At 41.2% G+C, this 20,564-nt stretch overlaps 1 protein-coding gene across 1 annotated transcript in view; it reads right to left on the bottom strand.

Moving 5' to 3' along the window:
- The window catches only part of LOC6554517 (ETS-like protein pointed), a 57,129-nt gene extending 36,975 nt beyond the window's left edge, over window positions 1-20,154 (bottom strand). The window contains exons 1-3 of the mRNA XM_015153836.2: window positions 19,363-20,154; window positions 14,113-14,461; window positions 11,793-11,883 (exon numbers count right to left, since the gene is read on the bottom strand). Of these exons, the coding sequence (XP_015009322.1) occupies window positions 11,793-11,883; window positions 14,113-14,448 (427 nt within the window). The 5' untranslated portion in view covers window positions 14,449-14,461; window positions 19,363-20,154. The remainder of the gene's footprint in view (window positions 1-11,792; window positions 11,884-14,112; window positions 14,462-19,362) is intronic.
- Window positions 20,155-20,564: the final 410 nt, after the last annotated feature.

The raw sequence follows: 20,564 nt of genomic DNA, 5'->3' as shown, positions 1-20,564 counted from the left end.
TGATTCGTTTGCTCGGTTGTTCGGTTGTTCGGTTGGTTTTTCGGTTAGTAAACCGGATGTTCCTAATCATTGCTAGTTTGCCTCAAATTAAATATGCTCCATGTGTGTGCGCGAGTATCTTTTGTTTGTGTGCCCAGCTAGATAGATTATAGTCCATATACACAAGTCCCGCGCTCGGATACTCAGAGTGAGATACTCACTCGCAAATGCGAAGCCTTCGCATACGGGCTATCTTGAATCATGAATGAAATTTGCTTTTGCTTTTGTTTTTGTTACTGCTCTTTATCGCACAACAACTCAGCTCAGTTCAGTATGCTCGTACACAAATGTCGTATATTATTCGAGAGTTGGCCTGACCAGATAACCACGGCCAATTTCTCGCCTGGCAAGGCCAAATTAGCCACTTCTGCTGGCAACGTATGAATGTATTCGCTTCTTCATTCATCGTTGATAACTGGTCGAAACAGGTCCGAGTCGAAGCAATTTAATTGATAGACGAGTGACCGCAAGAGCGCCAGAAACGCATTCATAAATTCATTTTTATCAGCATCAATTAGCAATAATTATTTATTACGCAGCGCGACCAGAATGATAATAGAGCGTAGCTGCAATGCAAAAGGGGGAAAATGCCCATTGAAATTTCACCGAAGCTCAATGGAATCCACATGATGGACATAGAATGTGCCATGGAATCGAAACAAACTATAAAATACGTACTGCTAGCTAAATCAAAACGACTGAAGATCTTGGCCGCTTCTCAAAACGTAACTTAGGATCATAAAATGAAACCCGTTTCCAAATAATATCCCAGTTCCACAGCAATAATTTTAATGGCTTTCACACACTCCAGGGGGAAAGATCAAACCTAAGTGAAACCCTAAACTCAAGACCCCGATCAAAAGGAACTCCCATAAGACACTATTATCTCAATCGCGTGGTGGCCTTAAGTATCCATTTGGTAACGGCTTTGAATAAATTAAGATGCCAAAAACGAAACGCATCGTAATGAATTGAAATTAAATGTATCAGAAGCTGTAAAAACATTTTGTCTCGACGTTTTCGGCTTTTTGTTTCTATTTGAACAAATATATTTGGCCATTAATTGATAACTGAATTTCGAAAATGGCCGCGGAACGTGTGACGGAAGGCACTTTTAGCCATCCCGCTGCGTGGCAGATGATAAAAACCAAATTAAAATACCCAAAAAGAGGCAAAATATTAATTGTTTTTTAAATAAGATACCCAAGACTGGCGCCACGAGGAAGCCCACACGGCACCAACTTAATTGTTGGCCACCTAATTGGTTAGATATCTGAATGGCTGGGGTCACGGTGATAACTCCTTCCCTTCGATTGCAGTCCGAAGAAGATGAAGATGCAATTCGTTGCTGGTAATAAGCCCACGCCGGCCATGCAACTGGATTGACTTCCCGATCTGCAGCCTCCATCACCCTGGCACCCCTTTCGCCCTAGGTGCATCTTAGCACCTGGCCTGCCAAACCCTAGGACCACAACGCTCCTCCTGAGGATGCTCAAACTGGACCCTAAACTTGCCCGGCTGCTCGGCATTTGCATAAAATGCAGTGAGCAAAAATGCTACCAATACCACGAATCAAAGTTAAATAGGCCTTATAATATTGAGGCTATATAGATATAATATAATAATATTAAGAATAGTTTGTGATACCTTGTAATATTAAGGCTAGAAGTTATGATTATTTATACTATTAAGAATGGAGTCAAGAATAAGTCTGGAATAGTTTGTGATTCCTTATACTATTAAGTCTGAAATATTTTGTTATTCCTCATACTATTAAGTCCAATATAGTTTGTAATTCTTTATACTATTAACTCTGAAATATTTTGAATTTCTTTATAATATTAAGTCAAAAATAGTTTGAATTTCTTTATAATATTAAGTCAAAATTAGTTTGAATTTCTTTATAATATTTAGGATAGTATAGTTTGTGATTCTTTATAATATTAGGGCTAGAATACTTCGTGATTCTGTATACTATTAAGTCCAAGATACTTTGTTATTCCTTATACTATGAAGTCTAGAATAGATTGTAATTCCTTACACTATTAAGTCTAGAATTGATTGTGATTAATCTTGCTAAAAAGTCTAGAAAAGTTTGTGATAGTATAATATAAATATAAAGTCTGAATAGCTTGTGATTACTTATAACATTAAGTCTAGAATAGTTTGTGCTCGAGGGGAATCACTACTTTTTTGGCTATTAATTTCTAGAACCAATTTCTAGGAACCACTCATGTTCTCAGTGTACCGGCACGGTCCGTAGCATTGATCATTAGACTATTTTTAATAGAGAGATACCAGAAAACAAGGGGGAAATGCTGGGCATCCGAGGGGGATGGACCCCAACCGAAAGCAGGACCCACGGAGCCAAGTCAACCAGTTTTGTGCTTTACTGCTGCCACAAAAGCGGTTTGGTCAGCTGTTCAAACTGCTACCAACCAGCCGCCTGCCCACTCCCCCAAATAGACACCCTCCCCCCCTCCCCGCTTCGCCCCACCCCACCTGAACCCCCACCATCCCCCCGCCATTTCGACTGTGAATCGGCAAAAGTTTCACCTGCTCGCAGTTGCAGCTTGCGTGCGATCGGGTCGAGTGTTTGTTGGCATTAGCCATGGCTAAAATAAGCGGACCAAGTACAGACCGATGATATTCCCCCGCCTTCCCCCTTCATGTTTGCTGCTGTTGCTGCTGCAGCAGTTGCAGCCGCACAATTTTCACACTCCTCCAGAGCGATGCTGCGGCTACCTAAACAACTGAGCCCAACGCAATTAAAATATATAACTAAATGGATTTCAACAGCCGAAGGGTAAAAATTAAAGAAAATTCGATATATTTGGTGGAAGGGAGGGGGTGTGGGGCCCAAAAAAAAAAGGTGCATTGACAAACAAATTTATGTGGAGAGCCACAAATCTTGCGGGTTTCAAATAAACAAAACTAAATGCTTAACCCTCGAATAAATTAACTTCCGATCTCAGGCACACCATATACAAAGTCAAGTACAGTGCGTGCCATGACTGTGTGGCTGCTGTTCTCAAGCAATCTAAATCAAGCTAGGTGAATATCAAATACCCTAAAGGATGGAGGGTCATATTAAGAACTATTTTACAACTAATAATGGAATAATACCATTTGGCTGCTTTCCATTTCTATTCACATCATATGAATATACTTCCTAATAAGGCAGTATATTGATTGAGCCTTAACAAACTGGAAAACCATTCCGCACTGTACCTACTTATATAAATATATTCCCGCTTGTATATACAAACTTTAGTGCCAGTCACCGATTCTCGCACAAAATTCCGATTCAGTCCCGATTCAGCGCGAAGCGATTCGATTCGAATCGATTCGAATCGATTGTGGGTGTTATGGTCAGCATCAGGCGGCGAGGATTTCGAATGCAGGCGCACAACGAAAACACTCAATAAAATCCGTTGATAAATTGCGCCGGGCATCAAAGGTAACCCACTGTGCGAATGGCGCTACAACCGCTCATTCCCGCTTCCCAAAATCTCAGCCACTCGGCCACTTGCAGCAATCTTCTATGGAAATTTATCGATTGTTTTTGTTTGGAGAATTTTCGGTTCGAATAGACACAAAAGCGCCAGTGCCGACATTCTTCGTAGATACGTCGATCTGGTTGATCTGGCAAAGAGTGGGGATCTACATAGATGTTACTTATGGGCCCATTCCATTGAACAGACTTTGATTAGCTGGGATCTGTGCACAAATCAGAAAAACCTCCTCTTCCAAAGTTATGGGATGCTACACGAAATAAAGCTGTACAATTTTGGCAGTTACATAAATTGAACTGGGTAATATTTCAAGATAGAACGTACATTTATAGCAGTATAAATTGATGTACTTAGTGCAAAATTGCTCTATTAAAGGTTTAATTCCACTTCCAAATTTTCTGTAGATCGGCTTTTAAAACATAAACTGTTCCAGTTGATGGACTTTGGCACTTCCATTCTCCATCATGAAACCCAGTTAATAGGATAGGATCTGCCAATGGACTTAGTTAAAAGTTCCATTATTCGGGCTAAAAGTAGCGCAACGAAATGGCTTTTAATTCAAATGACAATTGCAGAAAAGGCATTGAGACACAAAAACCCATTAGGCATTATTATGAGAGCCGCAAAGAAGAGTGAAAACTTTAATTTAAAATGCTGAACAAATTATGACATGGCAGAAAATAGGGTCTTTTACCAAAGATACCAAAGGGCATTGGGCCAATTCACATATGTACGTACATACATAGATGGGCCATTGTTTTAGGCAGCTCGCTTCTTTTTGGGCCAATTGAAGCGTTAAATTATCAATTGGCCAAAGGGGTAGCAGCAGCGTTAAATTGGCCAAGAGAATGAGTAAAAAGTGATAGCTAGAGAGAGCCCAGGTGGACACGCTTGAATTGATGATCAGCGGGCTTCGATCGCCGCATCGATAGAACCGAAACGCACTACTCCTGGAAAAACTTTTGTAACTCCGGCCAGGGGCAGGCAACTGGAAAATTGTGCAGACACAGTCATTATGACAAGGCAGGTGTTCCCAATCGACAGCGCCCCCTGTCCCACCCCCTTTTTGCTGCCAAAAAGATATTTATATGGATCGAGATCCTGTATGATTCAATTTTTCATCGATTGCATTATCAATTGCTCGAGTGCGGCTGTTCGTACGTTCGATCTTTCGCTCGCTCGGTTGGCTGGTTGGTAAATCATAAAGTGCAATTGAAGCTGTCCCAAGAACGGGTTTCCATTGCCGCAATTTGTTGCCCCAACATGCACACATCCACTAATCTGGATGCGAGTGCAACTGTGTGTGTGTGTGTTAGTTGGTTGGTTGGTTGGTATTTGTGCGTGGACAGGTTGCCTTTTGTTGCATTAATTGATTCATATTTGTTAGTCGCGTCTTGCAGCATTTCCTAATGGGATTTCGGTTTCCTTTTGTCCACTGATATATGTATTTTTGCTCCATATTTGGCGTTTATGATTAATTGAGTTGCTCCCAAAATGGGCATAAGTGGATTTCAGAAATTCGCTTTTTATTCATTTGGCTAAATTATAAAATAATTAGCTTATGGCACGCGTTGAAGTTTCTTTTTTTAAACGATATGCTTTAAAGGCAATGCTAAAACTTGTGTGGTTTTTTGTTGTGGGCAATCATTAAATGAAATGCGTATTTAAATCCAAGGCTACACTAAATCCGTCATTGCCATTTGGCTTTTTATTAGTGTCTGTGATATATTAATTATTTGAAACTTGGTATTAATAGGTTTTTTACCTAGAAGTTATAAATAAGCACAAAAAATAGAATTTATTTAGGATTTATCCAATTAAGTACCCCGCATGGTATGCAACACTTTTTGATTATTCAGTTTCTTATGGGCGCTTGAAAGTAGGCAATATATCGGTACACTTTTAGCTAGCTACTGGCCGCCAGGGGTCGCCACTGAGTCATGTAGAAATCATGTATAGAAAAATGATGATAATACAATAAAACAATACAAAAATAATAAAACATAATAAAAATATGCCTGCTTACAAAATAATACAAGCAAAAATCAGACATTTGAGCTACAAGCTACAAAAATTTATAACATTTAAAAACCATCAGTTAAATTCGAAAATACGTTTGTGTACTACTCAGAGCGAATTTATTAAAAAAACTGGAATTCCATTTATGCCAATAGTATCACGGCATAAGCAATTATTGAACAGAAAGCTGATAACAAAAAAATTTATTTTACTGCGCTCTCAAATCTCTTTCTAATGAAAACTTATCCGTCTGCCAAATACCCTTTCCCCACTTCTTTTTCAATATTAACTTAATGCAACCAATTTGTCCAAGTTCACATTCTCCTATCACCTTGTTAACTTGGTAAGCAACAATTGGGAAGTGTTCCTTGTGTCTCTCCAGTTCCCGACACTTCAAGGTGTAGGCTAAGTGCATTATAATATTAGAGTGTCTGCTACCCCTCCCAGCCACACTTCCCCCTTGCCGCCCAAAAGCGCCCACATCCATCGATAACGAGCACTTCTTATCAGCCAGCCACAAATATTTACTCTTCGACCACCTCCATTGGTTATTTCGTGGGCTCCAAGTTGTTTGGGGCGATGGAAAGTGAGTTTCGCGTTTGGTAAAGTTCAAATTGGTGAAGGTCGCACGCGTGAGAGGGTTGCCTGATAAGTTCTTCACCCTGGCTATTGTGCTGGGTCAGTTGTTTATGGCTTTATTAACTCGGCTGCTGCTTTTTCATCTTTTTTTCTACTCGCCCTTTTCTCCGCGGCATTACAACTGTTTGGAGCGTGCTGATTAGCCATGGACTGGGCTTTATGGCGGCTCGGAAAATCCCAAAGACAACAACTACAACTATTACAATGAATGCTGCTAATTTGTCCATGGGATGCACTCAATTTAGACGCATCCGTTCTACACAGGCAGAAAAAACGCACATGTACATAATAAAACACAGAGAAACGCGCTTTTGTTTTGATAACATTTTTTTCGCTGTGAATGAAATGGGAATGGAAATAGAAACGTTGAGGGAACGTGATTAGATAAAGTCTCCATGTCTTTTGTAAGCCATTTACATATTTGAATATCTACACAGAGAGAATTAAGTTCAGAAGTCTTACTCAGTGCTTAAATTCCTCATTTACAGCTTGAATTGTAAATGGTAATTGTTTTGCATGACAGTAATAATAAATGGCATAACTTAATTCGGCATTTTGCATTCATAAATCAGCAATAAACTCGAGAACAAATTATCCAAGCATTAGCTGCATAAAATTTAAAAACTATAGAAATATTATTGGGGCTAAAACGAATGCCGTAATGCACCGAATTATACCGCCTTAAAGGCCTCAATTCAAATGAATCAAAAAGTTCTCGCGCGGTTAATTCCAGGCGAAACAACAACAAAAATCAACGTCTGGGCTATCAAAATTTATGAATGGATAAAGCAAAATCAGGCGAAAACCCGACAAAAGGCAAGACAGAGGAAAATACAAAAAAGTATTAATAAAAAGGCAAGTAAAATAAGCAAACAAAACGAAAATCACAAATAGTAAGTGAGTACAAAGTGGCGTGCATATGAAATATAAAACAGGCGATATATCCAACTACAAACGCACACGTACACACATAGGTACCTACATACAATTGTGTGTGTGTGTACCTCTGAATATGAATGAATGAAAAATTGTAGAAGCAGCACAACCGCAACAGCAACAACAATAAGTTGTTAACGCAGCACTTCCACGAACCAAAAAAAAAACCCAGAGCCCCCCAAAAAAAAAACACCAACGACAACCGCAGAAGACGGGGTGGGGTAAAAAAGATCTGTGAACAAGAAATTTGAAAGGTAACAAAAAACTGAAATTAAAACAAAAAACTTAAAATCAGAAACACGAGCAAGTGTGTGTTGGCAACTCGTTTTCCAGTTTTCCATTTTTCCATATGCAGCAGCTGCCCACAAATTGTGCGTCGAGTGGCGGCGAAGGGGGGGTGGAGTGGAGGGGTGGGGGCTGGAAGGGGGTGGTGCCTGGAATGGAGGGGGGTGGAGGTGTAGGGAGGGGAGTTCAAATTATGAATAAATAAGAAGTTGGTCCAAGAGCAAACAGCTAAAAATCAAAGCAAATACACAAAAACAATGAAAACAAAACTGAGAACACTGTGTAGTTGCAGTTCAGATACCCTTGCTGGAGTTCTAAATGTAGCCAAATAATATTGACTATTATATTTTTTCAAACATACAGTATTATTATGTCCAAAGTTACTGAAGAGCATTTTTAAATCCTACTTTCGGTTTCAAACATGCAAGATTTTCAGAATCTCAGCGATAGGTAACAAAATGCTATCGGAACCGTTATACCCTATACTACAGGGTATGAAAAGGCAACGACGACTGCAGTTGGATTTTGAGCCAAAGTCGACGCGCCCACGGGCAGCGACTGAAAAGAAGAAGAAGGAGCAGAAGAGAAGCTGGAGCAGCGATAAAGAGGAGCCCCAAAGACAAAGCCCGAGAACAAGAAGAAGAGCAAGAAGCCGGTTTGCAGGAACAAGCCTAGAAGAAGAGGAAGAAGGAAGAGGAGCGCTGGGGCGGGGGGAGTGGCGGTGGGGCACTGCAGGCACACGCAAAAAAGGAAGGAAACAAACATCAAGCCCCAATGACAGAGGAAGCAACCACAACCACAACAACAACAACAAATGGCCGTGGAAGAAAGGGAGACAGCCGCAACAAGATCCACTCGTCGCTGCCTCTTATTCCCCACTTCCAATCCCATTTCCATTTCCATTCCCCCATTCATCAACTGCATTTTAATACTTTTTTGGTTGCCTTTGCTTTTTTTTTGTATTTTTTCCCTTCGTTTTATTAGTCGAGAACCAACTAGTTTTGTTGTTTTTGGTGCCTGGCGAGTATGAATGAAAACGAACGTGTTTCTGGGAGAGCGAGAGCCCCAAAAAGAGAGCGGGAGAGCGCTGGGGAGCAGCGACGCCGGCAGCGACGTCGGCAGCGCGGGGATGAATGAAATGAGCAGCAAAATGAATGAAAGTTGTGGGGCTCGCGCAGTCGACGTCGCTGCCAGCGTCGACGCCAGGCTCTCCCGATCTCCCTACCTCTCTCTCTCTCTCTCACTCTGTCATTCTCCTGGTGCAGAGAATTTGAATTTTTGATATTTTTTATACAAATCATAGCGCACAATTTAATATGCGAAAATATAATTTGCTTTATTTATTGTTTCGTTTTGTTTGCTGCGTTTCGTTTTGTTTCTTGTTATTGGCAAAGTTTATGATTAATGAGAGATGATTACGGCGTGTGAGTGTGCGTGCGTGAATGTACTTTTGCATCTGTGTGCGCGTATAATTAAAATAAGGGCAGCCTTTTGCATACACTTGCAAAAAGCAAAGGAAATATTTTTTTAAAATCTCTAAGATTTCAAATCAGTTTTACTATAAATTAAAACCGTTTCAGAATTTATTCACTCATTAAATTTGCAGATAGTCGCAATATTATTAGTTTTTTATTACATTTAGTTTCCCACGTTTTCACGCATTTTGAATACTTTTAGATATCAGGGCGACCCTTATGCTAAGTGTATCTTTGTATCTTTCGTCCGTATAATGTAAACTAAATTTACGTGCCTGGCTCCCGATCTTTTTTCTCTGCTTCTTCTGGCCCGCGATGTTCCCCCTTTTTTATGTGCCATCCCCATTTTCCATTCAGCATCTGCGCAGTTGTCGCCGTTTTTGCATGTTTTTCCCCCCGTTTTTTTCGGCCTTTCTGTTTCTGTTTTAGTTTTTGTGATTTTATATTTATTTTTTGTTTCTGTTGCCATTTTTATGGCCGCGATCTTCTAGCGACGAGCGAAAAGTTCAGGCTGCCAGTTGTTTTCGCTAAGGGACTCGCCTGGGTCCCACATACAAATGTACATACGTATGTATGTGTGTTTGTACATACGTGTAAAACATGCACAGATATGTAGGGTTGTTTGTGCACCATATAGGCGCAATGGGGTGGACCTTCACAGAAACTACAATGTAATTGCACTAACTAGTTACAACTTTTTATCCAAATAATACCACACTGCGTATGAGCAATGCTGTTGTTTTTAACTTTTCCCACGCAGTCATAAAATTCAACCCGCTAGTGCATTGTTCCATTTAAATATATTTACAACTTAAATGTAAACCATCAACATAGTATAAACTTAGTATAAGATATCTACTAAATTTACGATCCCCATTACTACAGCGAATTGAGGTCCACCCTTGGTAGAGCACACATTTGTATATTTAGTTGGGCACTGACTTTAGTCTTGGGCTTGCGTTGACATTGAAATTGTTTGCGCTTTGTTGATCTCTACGCGGCGATAAGACATAAATACATAAATACTTTTTACGTTTTGGGGTTCTTTTCTTTCGGTAACTGCCTCGATTTTTGGGCCAGGCAAGAAAAAAAATAAACACCAAAGAAGATTTGTATTATTTGTTTTTATAAACATTGAATAGCTTTCAAATCGTTTCAGTTCCACCGATTTGCACAGATGGCAGTGCATTGAGATATTTTTAAAAATCTCAACTGGCTCTACTTTGCTGCAAAACCGAATTCAATACATAAACACTTTATAATATTAAATTACATTTCTTGCAAATGGTTTAAATCTTTGAAAATTCCCCAAAATATGCGCCTTTAATTCGCAGTAAATGGTAATCAAAAGAATGCAGTGCTCCTCAGAGAGATATTAAATTTGCGTTTAAGTTTCGACATCATCATACCCCAAAGACTGAGTACTATCCGAAAAAAACCGAGAAATTCCCATTATTAACACATACTCTGTACATTGTTCTCGCTTCGCAAACAACAGGGCAAAAGATGCATAATAAATTACCATAAAACGTTGTCCGATACATGAAATCTCTTTCTGCCCCGCGACTGTGTGTGAAATAATAGATAAAGTATACTAGACACATGCCATAGGAAAAGCAACAGCAAAACCTTAAGATATTTTGTCACATTACGTATACGAAGAGTTGGCAGAGTGAGTGAGTGAGTGAATGACTGACGTATTGCCTGATTGACAGAGAAAAGGTGGCACTGCACATTTTGAGATACACTCGTATTTATTTTGAGCGTATTTCAAATGCAAATGTATTCCGCGCGCAGAGATCTCTGTTCGTTTTCCATTCGTAGAGGAGCATTCAAAGGAGCAAATGAGTGAATGAATGGGTGAATGAATAAGTGAGGGAGTGACTGACTGAATGAATATGTGTCCGCAAGTTAACTTGGCACTTCGCCGGGGGCTTTTGCATGGGGAGTGGTTAGTGGGGATCGGGGATTGGGGATTGGGGATTGGGGTTTGGGAGTTCAGGAACGGGGGGCTGGGCCCACCGGAAACAAACGACGTGACTTTTCACTGAAATATTAAACCAACTATGCGTATGCTTGGGAATTATGTTTGTTTCAACGGCTACATTATAATAATCACAGACGATCCTCCACACACAATGGCTATATCTTTCTTTGGCATTATTTCTTTTTATATAGCTCTTTTTTTTTTTGTTTTACCAGTAACACGCTTTTGTCGGCTTATCTTATCGCCAAATTATTTGGCCCGCTGTTTCGTTCACTCTCAGTGTGTTTTTGCCATTTTATCGCTCGGTTCAAAAGGCAACAAAATAATAATAAAGTCGCAAAAGCAACTGAACATGTATTGATCGGTTGTGACGACTACCACATATCCTTCTGTATTAATGCATTCTGTGCTTAATTGTTTAAGCTTCTAAAATATATTAGTTCAGCCTCTCGCTTTCTCCACAGCCAGTAAACTAAATAAACTAAGTTAATAGTTTTTGCAATTAAATAAGCTAGGAGAAACCAAGTCATAATTCGAAATAATTCCATTTCTGTTGAATATCTGCCCTGTAAACAAAGCTAATCTATCTCACTAATATACATAAGATATACAAACAGCACTTATGTGAGTCAAGATAGGACTATACGCTCCGCAACTATATAATTGTTGAACATTTGCTCATCAACAACATTTTGCTCTTCAATTATTTCCATTTCTTGGAAATCTGTTATCACAAGCTCCCCAGACCTCGAAGTGCCATATAACAAACAAAATATGAAGTGAAAGAGCAAGAAAAAAGAGCTATAAAGGCCATATGAAACCGATACAGCAAATGGGTTAGCACTTTGCCAAAGTAAACAGTCCGCATATAATATGATATATTGGGTTCTTACGCACCTAATGACGCCTCATGATCTGAAATATCCGACAAGCTGCACAGATCTTTGCATCCATGAATCGGCTCCTCCTTGATGAATATATTTTTCGACTGCAAGAAACATGGAATTCTTTTATTAGTTTAAGTTTTCATGGTTGATTCATTTAGTGACTCATTTGCATTGACTAAGTCATCATTATTCTATGTACTAATATACTAATATTTCACATTTTTGTGTCATATTAGAGGGCCTTCAACAGTGAGCATTCCATATGCATTACTTTACAGTGGGCATACTATTGCACTTATTCATGGTACACACCAAAGTTATTTTCTTATTTCTGTGCTAAAAAGGTGAATTTTTGCATTGCTGCTTAATTAGAAGGCAATAGATTGGGCGCGATCAATCCAACCGCTTTGTTTGTTTTCCCTGGTCAATCACACCAACCCCCCCCCCCCCCCCCCTTGCAATTTGCGTGCTTTAATCAAACCCCCAAGGGGGCTGTTCTCCACCTGCCACCCCCATTATGCCCACCCCCAGCTGCAGCACAATGAGCAAACAGCCAGCACAAGAGGCATCCATGATTGTGTGTTGTACATATTTATAAACAAGCCACTTTTACCCAATTACAAAATGTGTGTGTGTAAGCGGAGGCTCTACGCGACTCAGCGCGGCGGGCATGATAATCAGAGATACAATAGCGCAGAGTCGTGGCATAGATTGCTCCGGCAATTGAGAGTGGCTGGTGGCTGAGGGGCGGACTGCCCCAATGTTGTCCCATGGGTCCATTCGATCGTGTTGAACGCGTTCTAATAAATTGAATTGTACGTTTGACTTGCGCTCGAGCGAGGGGACTTGATCGGCGGGTCCGCCATTAATGATAATGGAGGTCAGCAGTAGTCAAACGGAATGCTTCGTAAATATCGTAATCAATTGCTGAGCGAGTCCCAGCGGAATTCACACACACATTTGGAACCCAATTTTTTGGTGCTCTGCGATCCACAGGTCTTCAGTTACTGCGCTGCACTGGACGTATGATGGAAACCCAAAACTTGGCTCCTTCTACAGGCCAGACACTCCAGATCGGATTACTTGGCTGCATTTTCCAAGCGACTGCGCATGCGCATGTCCTTTTTGGTTTTTCTTGCTGTTCTTTGGGGCTTTGGCTGGGCAGCGGGGAAAGGATCAGCTGGGGGTCAGGCTGTTGGCCCCGAAAGACCGGATGAAAGTGGTCAACGGCTCGGCGGGCCAACGGATATGCTTACCGCAGGCGATGTGTCAAATGCCTTCGGCGGTCGTCACTTTCTTGGGGGGACACACAAAGCATCCAGGGAGTGGGAAAACAAGGGAGTGACCGGTTTGCATAGCCGAACAGTTGGTTACTCTTGGTATTTTGGGAGCTTGGACTAACACCTAACCACACCGAAGTTGGCTAGGATACTACTCTAGCAGCATACAACTTAAATTACTCGGACATTATCTATGGCAACCCAGTGTAAAGTGTCATGAATTTGAAGGGTATCACAAAGGGTACCTTTCCCGAAGGAAAGGGAAGCCTTACGATCTTGCCTGTTTTTTACTTTTTACTTTCTTTGGTCGGAGATACCTACTTTTCAAGGCGTTACCAAGCATTTCCCAATTTTGATCGGGCCTTTTGTCTATGCAGATGCGTCATGAGCCAAGTGGCACGCTTATGGCTTTTATGGCGAATAAACAAAAGATGGCATGCACAAAAGATACCAGTGGAATGCATACGAATGGGCTACACCCTCACTTTGGGTATCCTCCGCTTGATCAGTGATCAGTGACAGATTATGCCATAAAATATACTTAACTGCAAAGTCTCCGCCGAAAAGCAGGGTGTTGCGAATAAAAGCGCAACAAAGCATAATACATAATAATTGCGTTTTGTTTGGTCTACCAAATTTAGAATGCGATCTACGTGATCTGCATTCGCAATGGACAGCGCCCTGTCATTGGGGCTCCAACTGCAGTGGCTGTCAAACTGGCATAGAAACCGATGGACAGCCAATCGATCACTTGATCAGCAAATTCACTTATTCGTAGTTATATATAGAAAATTTAGACTTATGCAGCCATCGATCAACGACGTGCCGTCATTGCTACCTAGTTTTGAATAAGCCAACTGTCGAGCAGTTAAGACTAGTAGCCAGTCATCATAAAGATTATGATGGCCTGGATTAAGTATCAGATATTAAAGCAATCATAGATTGTGAAAGCAAAGGCTTTCAAATACCTTGCACCCACTCGCTGGTCGCCATGGAAATTGCTCAGTTAACAAAGTAGTTTAATGCGATTTTCAAAATTCCTGGACTCACCTCAACTAGGCTGGACAGAAAGGTGACTTTGCGGTTCTTCTTGAGCCTCATGGTGCTGACTTGGCCCGAATGGCTGCTGCTGTTGCCAATGCCGTTCAGTTGGCTGAGGATCGACTGCGGACTGCCGACCGAATTGAGATGGCCGCTGGCCGGCGACTTGAACAGGTGTCCGTTGATGGCGTTCAGATGGAAGAGCTCGTGGGCCGCCTTATCCAGAAAATGGGAGGCCGTGGAGGCGACCGCCGACGAGGAACCAATGGCCGCTGTGGAGGGCAAAGCGGGCGGCAGCATAAATTTTGTGGCAGACAGATCTGTTTTACAAATCGCCAATTCCATATTGCGCAGGCATCTGCAGGAGAGAAAAATCGAATTAATAAAACAAACAATTAGCTGGCTGGCCAATAAACAAATCGCTGCAATTATTAGCCCGCCTGGGCGTGAGGTGTTTTAATTATCGCTCAATTATTGGCTTGTTACCCCACCGCGCCTTATTAGACCTCGTTGGCACCTCCCACTCTGGCGTTCGCACCTCTTTCTTGGCTCAATCCCGCTCTATTGACTCTTGAAATTATGACACTTTTTTCTTTTTCTTTTTTGTGAGCAACAACCCAAGCAACATCAAAAGTGTCCGCCACCTTTGAGACACAACCACAACAAAAGGAGCCGACGGGGCACAGTTTGCATATGAGCACGCTTTTATTTTGTTTACACAGCATCCATCACATGGGTGGATAGGTGGATAGATGGATAGGATGGGATAGGAGAGGATGTGCCAGGTCCACAGCCAATTCAAAGGGTTTCAATTTTCTAAATATATTTCTAATGGGTTTCGTTTCGTTTCGTTCTCTTTGCAGTTCTCAAATATTTGCCCTGGCCAAGCGGCGGTTGATGATCACCAAGCTGTGGATGCGATGTGAGTTTCAAAGAAAACACGAAAAGTTACTTTGAAGTGTCGCCCCACAGAGTTTTGGGCAGGAAGATCACACGGCTTGCTGAAGCAATTGGGTTCTTTCCCTGAATGTCGCCCAATTAGTGGCCTTTGGTTGCCATGTGTCCATGTCTTTATAGCATTGCACAGCATTCCCTGAATCACAAGTTGTATTTAAAGTAATTGCATTCAAATCCGAAACGAATAACAATGAATCTTAGAAACCATAATCACCGGAAGTGGGCTAGATAAGCCCAGAGAAAAGAAGAGCAGTTTCAGAAATCTCGAAGGCCTCTTATGAGGGCTTTTCACAACTGCCCAGCCAGTAGCCACTATAAATAACGCAGTCTCGCGATAAAGTTCAGAAATTACGCATTAAATATATCATACATACTTTAAATGTACTTTGGAATGATAAAAGCTGTTTTGTGATAAATGAAGACAAATAGTTTAACCTAAAAAGGCGATAATCAATGGCACATACTAAACTTAATGTGAAACTTTAAGTTCTTGGAGTACAGATGCAGCTAGTTGCTATCAATTTACACAGTTGCCTATGATGATTGAAAGGATTTGTGTTATTTTTCAAAAGAATCTTATAGGACAACTTTACATAGTACTACGACTTACAACGCACCAGATTGAGCCGCTTATTGAGACCTCTTGGTGAGCAAATGTTACGGTAGCAAATGGCTACGGTAAACGCCCCCCAGTCACCACATATGCATATATCTCCAGCTACATCTGGGAGTATCTTTGAGCACTGGCTGCCTAATTAGATACGTTATGCAAATGTGTAGATACTGTCGTCGCATCGGTGACGATTCCACCCAAGTCCGTCTCCCTCGCTCTCGGCGAATGTGTGGCCAACAGTTATCTATCCGCCTTATCAGCCATGTACGCACACATTTGTATGTAAATCGGCGGTATATATACACGTATATATGTATATGGGTTGAAGCAATTCACGCCGATCTAGCCGAACCAAAATAACGCTTGGAAAAGGGGAAAACCGAGTATACACTCAACTTACAGAAGCCTAGGGCGATTTTGAAAATGATATGGTGGTTATATATGGTCTGCTTGGCTTAATGCCCTTATAAAGCTAGTTGAGTTATGAAATGTACAACAAAATGGCTTTGATTAAATGCAAGGAATACCCCTTTGCCTAGGGCAATATCGTCATGAGAAAGCGTTGCATAAATTTCAGCTCGAGCTGTTGCGAAATCAATTTCGATTTGATTTGCTGATTTTGTCCGTGGTCGTTGCCGATCAACAGAAACACCCAGCTGGGCAGTTATGTATTCACGTTCACAAGAACCAGATATACACACATTCATATCAATATATATTGTACATATATACGCGTATGTTTGAGTGTGCGGACCAAGCGAGTGCACTAAAAACGAATTTAAGTTAATCAACATTTAAATGGATAATAAAATCAGCGAATGCAGTCCACAAAAAGTTGATTTATTACGCGCCTCCTAGTTTTTTTGACCGCCCAGTGCAATCAATTCAATGTAGAGCAGCAATAACAGATACCACAGCAGCATTACTAAATCTGCACACAATCTATATGCATTTTCAGTTGCGGATATATATAGAACTCGACTGCATATGATTTTGAATATGCCAGCAGTACTGAGTGCACTTTTCACACGAAAATAATTCATTGACGCATAAAAGTGGCCAAGATAATTGGCAACTTTTGGCAAGTCCAATTGATTTCTTGCTTTTGCCAACAGCCAAAACCAAATATTTCAGTTCCTATAGTCACTCAAATTTGGCTGCTAAAGTTTGTGCAGCCAGCTAATATAATTGAGAATGAAATTAGTTTATTTTCCAAGGCATTATTACTCACAGCAATTACACTGATCGTAAAAGCACATCGTTTGCAAAAGAAAAACTACGTCGATTATCTAAGCAAACAAGCGAGGGGAAATACATTTTGTACCCCAAGTGGCAGAGATTAATTTGGGTTTATTTAGTCAATCAATTACAAGTGACTTGACAATTGTGCTTATCAATACGAAATATTTCCATGCCAATTCCACATTTTGCTGTGTCTATCAACCTAACAAATCATTTGTCTGAAGACAAATTCATCAAATGACTCTAAATAAAATCGAAACAAGTGAGTGAGTTTGAAAGTGGCACATGTTTCAAAAACCGATTTCGAATGCCAGCAAGAAATCATTCGGCAGGCTGCCAAAAACGAGTCGCAATCGCTAAAACTATCTGAACGCAGAACCTTATCGCCCAGACACGTAGATAACCGAAAATAAAAAAATAAAATAAAATATTATATATGTGTACATATACTGAGGGAGAGCGAGGGCGAACAAAACAACAACACGAATCGAATTGAATCGAAACGAAAATCGGAGCATATGTTTTCCCTGGAAAGGAGCAAAAAACATTTTTTGGGAGGGCCCATAGTAAGTGGACCAAAAGAGTAGACGTCTGGAGTTTGTGAGGAGTCTGGAGGAGAGTCTGGGCGCAGCAGATGCTCAAGGAACAGATTGTAAACGAATATGATCTTTTGATATGGTGCGCACTCCTCGGCCAGACGACAACGCCAGCAACAACAACTGCAGCGGCAACAAATAGGGGTGCAATTTTTCGGTGTGTACGTAACGGTAGAATACACATTTAGTCGCTGGGCCCTTTTTTCCACGCTGGAAGGAAAGAAGGGATCTCCGAGCCGCTGATGATCCTCGGGATGCCTGCCTGTGCACATGTGTTCTATCTGCTGTCGCAGAACACTCCGTGTGCACGTGTGTGCGCAGAGTATCTATGTGTGTGGAGTATCTGTGTGTGTGTCGTCTTGTCTTGTCATGGGATCGATCTTGATCTCGGCCTGTCTGCAGCAGGTTGATACTTTTAGCATCGGTGCCGGGCACAGAATCCGAGTTTAACGTGGCATGGGGCAACGAACCAGTGCGCAGAAGATCCACTGAACTGTAATTGTCTGTGGGTATTTATGGAAAAGGATCTTGAACTGGTCTTTCATTTAGGGGGCGACGCACGGGGCGCGAAAGGGAGAGGAGGGGCGGGAACTGGGCTCAATTATGATCCAACGATCGTCATGTTCGTCACACATCAAATTAGCGATTATGGCAATAATTCCTTATCATTCGCTTGTGTATTTTGCTCGCAAAATGGTATTCTTAAATAGCTTGAGGGATCTTTAACGTATCTTTAGAGTAGTTCAATGATCTTAACTCTTAAAATAAACTTTTTATGGACTTTGATACTGCGATTAGAATGGCTGGGACAATAATGAACTTTATATACCCACTTTTAAATAATCACAGAAGTTTTGATAAGTGATCTAAGTTGAATCTTTTTGAACAGTACCAAAAAATTACTAATTTCAAGGTATCATTCATGGGTTAAACCTTCAGCTATCCTTTGATCCTCTTCCTCTTAATAATTACCTTAACTTACATCCCAAATTGTAAAATCCTTTTGAAACCCTTTCAGGTAACCCAAAGTGCAGACAGGAAAGCCCCAATTATACATTCTTCAAAACCCAAAGGTCAAGTGAGTAGCACTCCCGTGTATCGGTTTTATTGATACTTAATTGTCTAATGCGATCGTTGTGCTAGATTCTTGGCCCTAACCAAATAGCGTTCACACATTCTCGATTACCAAAACCCCATGGATCGATGGTTTCAAACGCAATCGAGGGGCAGGCGAAGCTCATTTGCGGCACCGGAAGCTGTAAAAGGAACAGTAGTAATTTCGATCGTGTTTCCCACAAGGGTTGTGGAAGTGCCCCACACAAACACACACACATGCACACACATGGACGCACGCAGACGCACACAGGCGGCTAACTAGCTTGGCTATGATGCGGTAGAAAACCAATTCAAATTCTGTTGGCCTGGCCAACAACGAGTTTATAGAGGCAGCAATCCTGAATCGAGGCGAGATCGCGAGATCGGCGGATCTACCGAGCGGTAGCCAAACCAGTTTTCTCCTAGATTCATTCAAGAAAACAGGCAACACCAACACAGAAAGGGTTTACATACACTCGCAAGAAAAAACCATGACTGTAAGTTATTCAAAATATGTTGCAAGTTTCTAGGATAATAAGCAATATTTAAATTCCGTTTCAAAACTGTTGTACTTCAACACAATAAGTTATACAAAATTATAATATTCCTGTTACTTACAATGTTTACTATAATACAACATTCAGCAAATAAAGTTTGAAATTCCTTACAAACTCGGTGGGTTTTTCTTTCGCGTGTAGGGAGAATAACAAAAACTAATACTTGAACTACTGTTTTTCAACACTTCACTTTTCTTACCGGTGCGGGGCAATAAAATAGCGCCCCTTCAAGAACAAGAAGGCGGGGGCTACTGGGCTCTTGGTTTTTTGGGCTGTGGGTTTCGGGTTCTGGATGCTGTGTTCTTTCGGCTGGCCTTTTTATTAGGGTATCCAAATTAATTACAGCTTCAAATTAGGCGCACAATCTTGATGGACTTCGCAGCACCGATGACTATCTCTCGCCCGTTCTCGCTCTCTCTCTCTGTACTTGTGTGCACTATACGTATATATGTGTGTGTTTTAACCCTCCGGTGGGATCAGCAGGTTGATTAGGGGGAGAGAGAGAGGGATTACGTGCCGGGCACAAAGACAAACCGAAAACCGAAAGGAACAACTCGAGAAGAAATCGGGGATCGGTTTAACTCGGCTTATAAGACGCGAAAAGAAACAAACGGAGAAAAGGCCGACGGATCGTTGGCAAACACACACACACACGCACGCGCTACACACACAGGCACACACACGCGATGTTTGAGGAGATTTTTGTGGTTTTATGATGGATTTCGTATTTCCTCTGTTTCTGAACCGTGTTTTTTTTTTTTTTTATTTTTTTTGGTGTTTGCCTTCTTTACTTTGCTGTATATTGCGCGCGCAGATCTTTTGATGTTTCGCTATTGCACTCAATCACACACTTGGTTTTTGCTTGGCTTGCAAAGTGTTTTGCATTTGTTATTTATTTGTTATTTGATTCATTTAATTCATTCAAATCGAATTTACCGTAGCGCAAGTGCACGCTGCCCGAAAGAGAGACAAAAACAGACTGACCGTTGGCGGCAACAGGCGGCAGCGACGCCGACGTTGGCGCAGACGCAGCGTTGACGCCAACGCCGACGCACCTTCGCTCTCCTTCTCACTCTCTCTCTCTCTCGCCGCCGCTAAGATTAATATTTTTTCTTGTTGCTCTGCCGCAAGTGATAACGAAAATCGCAAATTATGAAAATCGAGAGTTCCTCCAATCTGACTTATAAACATTATTCGCTATTCTTCTTGATCACCAGAGATCACTGGAATGAGAGCGAAAAGGCGTGGGCGATCCTCAATCGCGCGCTCTCTTTCGCACTCGCACTAGAGCGTGCATCATGAGCGCTGGAAAAAAATGGAAATCAGAATTACATATTTTGAGCAGCAAAAACAAAGTGTTTGCAGCGACAAAAAAATAGCAACAATTTATAAAAAATCTGC

Source organism: Drosophila erecta, unplaced genomic scaffold (genome assembly GCF_003286155.1).
Source record: "Drosophila erecta strain 14021-0224.00,06,07 unplaced genomic scaffold, DereRS2 tig00000000-arrow-pilon, whole genome shotgun sequence".
NCBI classification, from domain to species: Eukaryota; Metazoa; Arthropoda; class Insecta; order Diptera; family Drosophilidae; genus Drosophila; species Drosophila erecta.
Note: the sequence above shows the minus strand (reverse complement) of the source record. Positions and strands in the feature narration are given on the sequence as shown.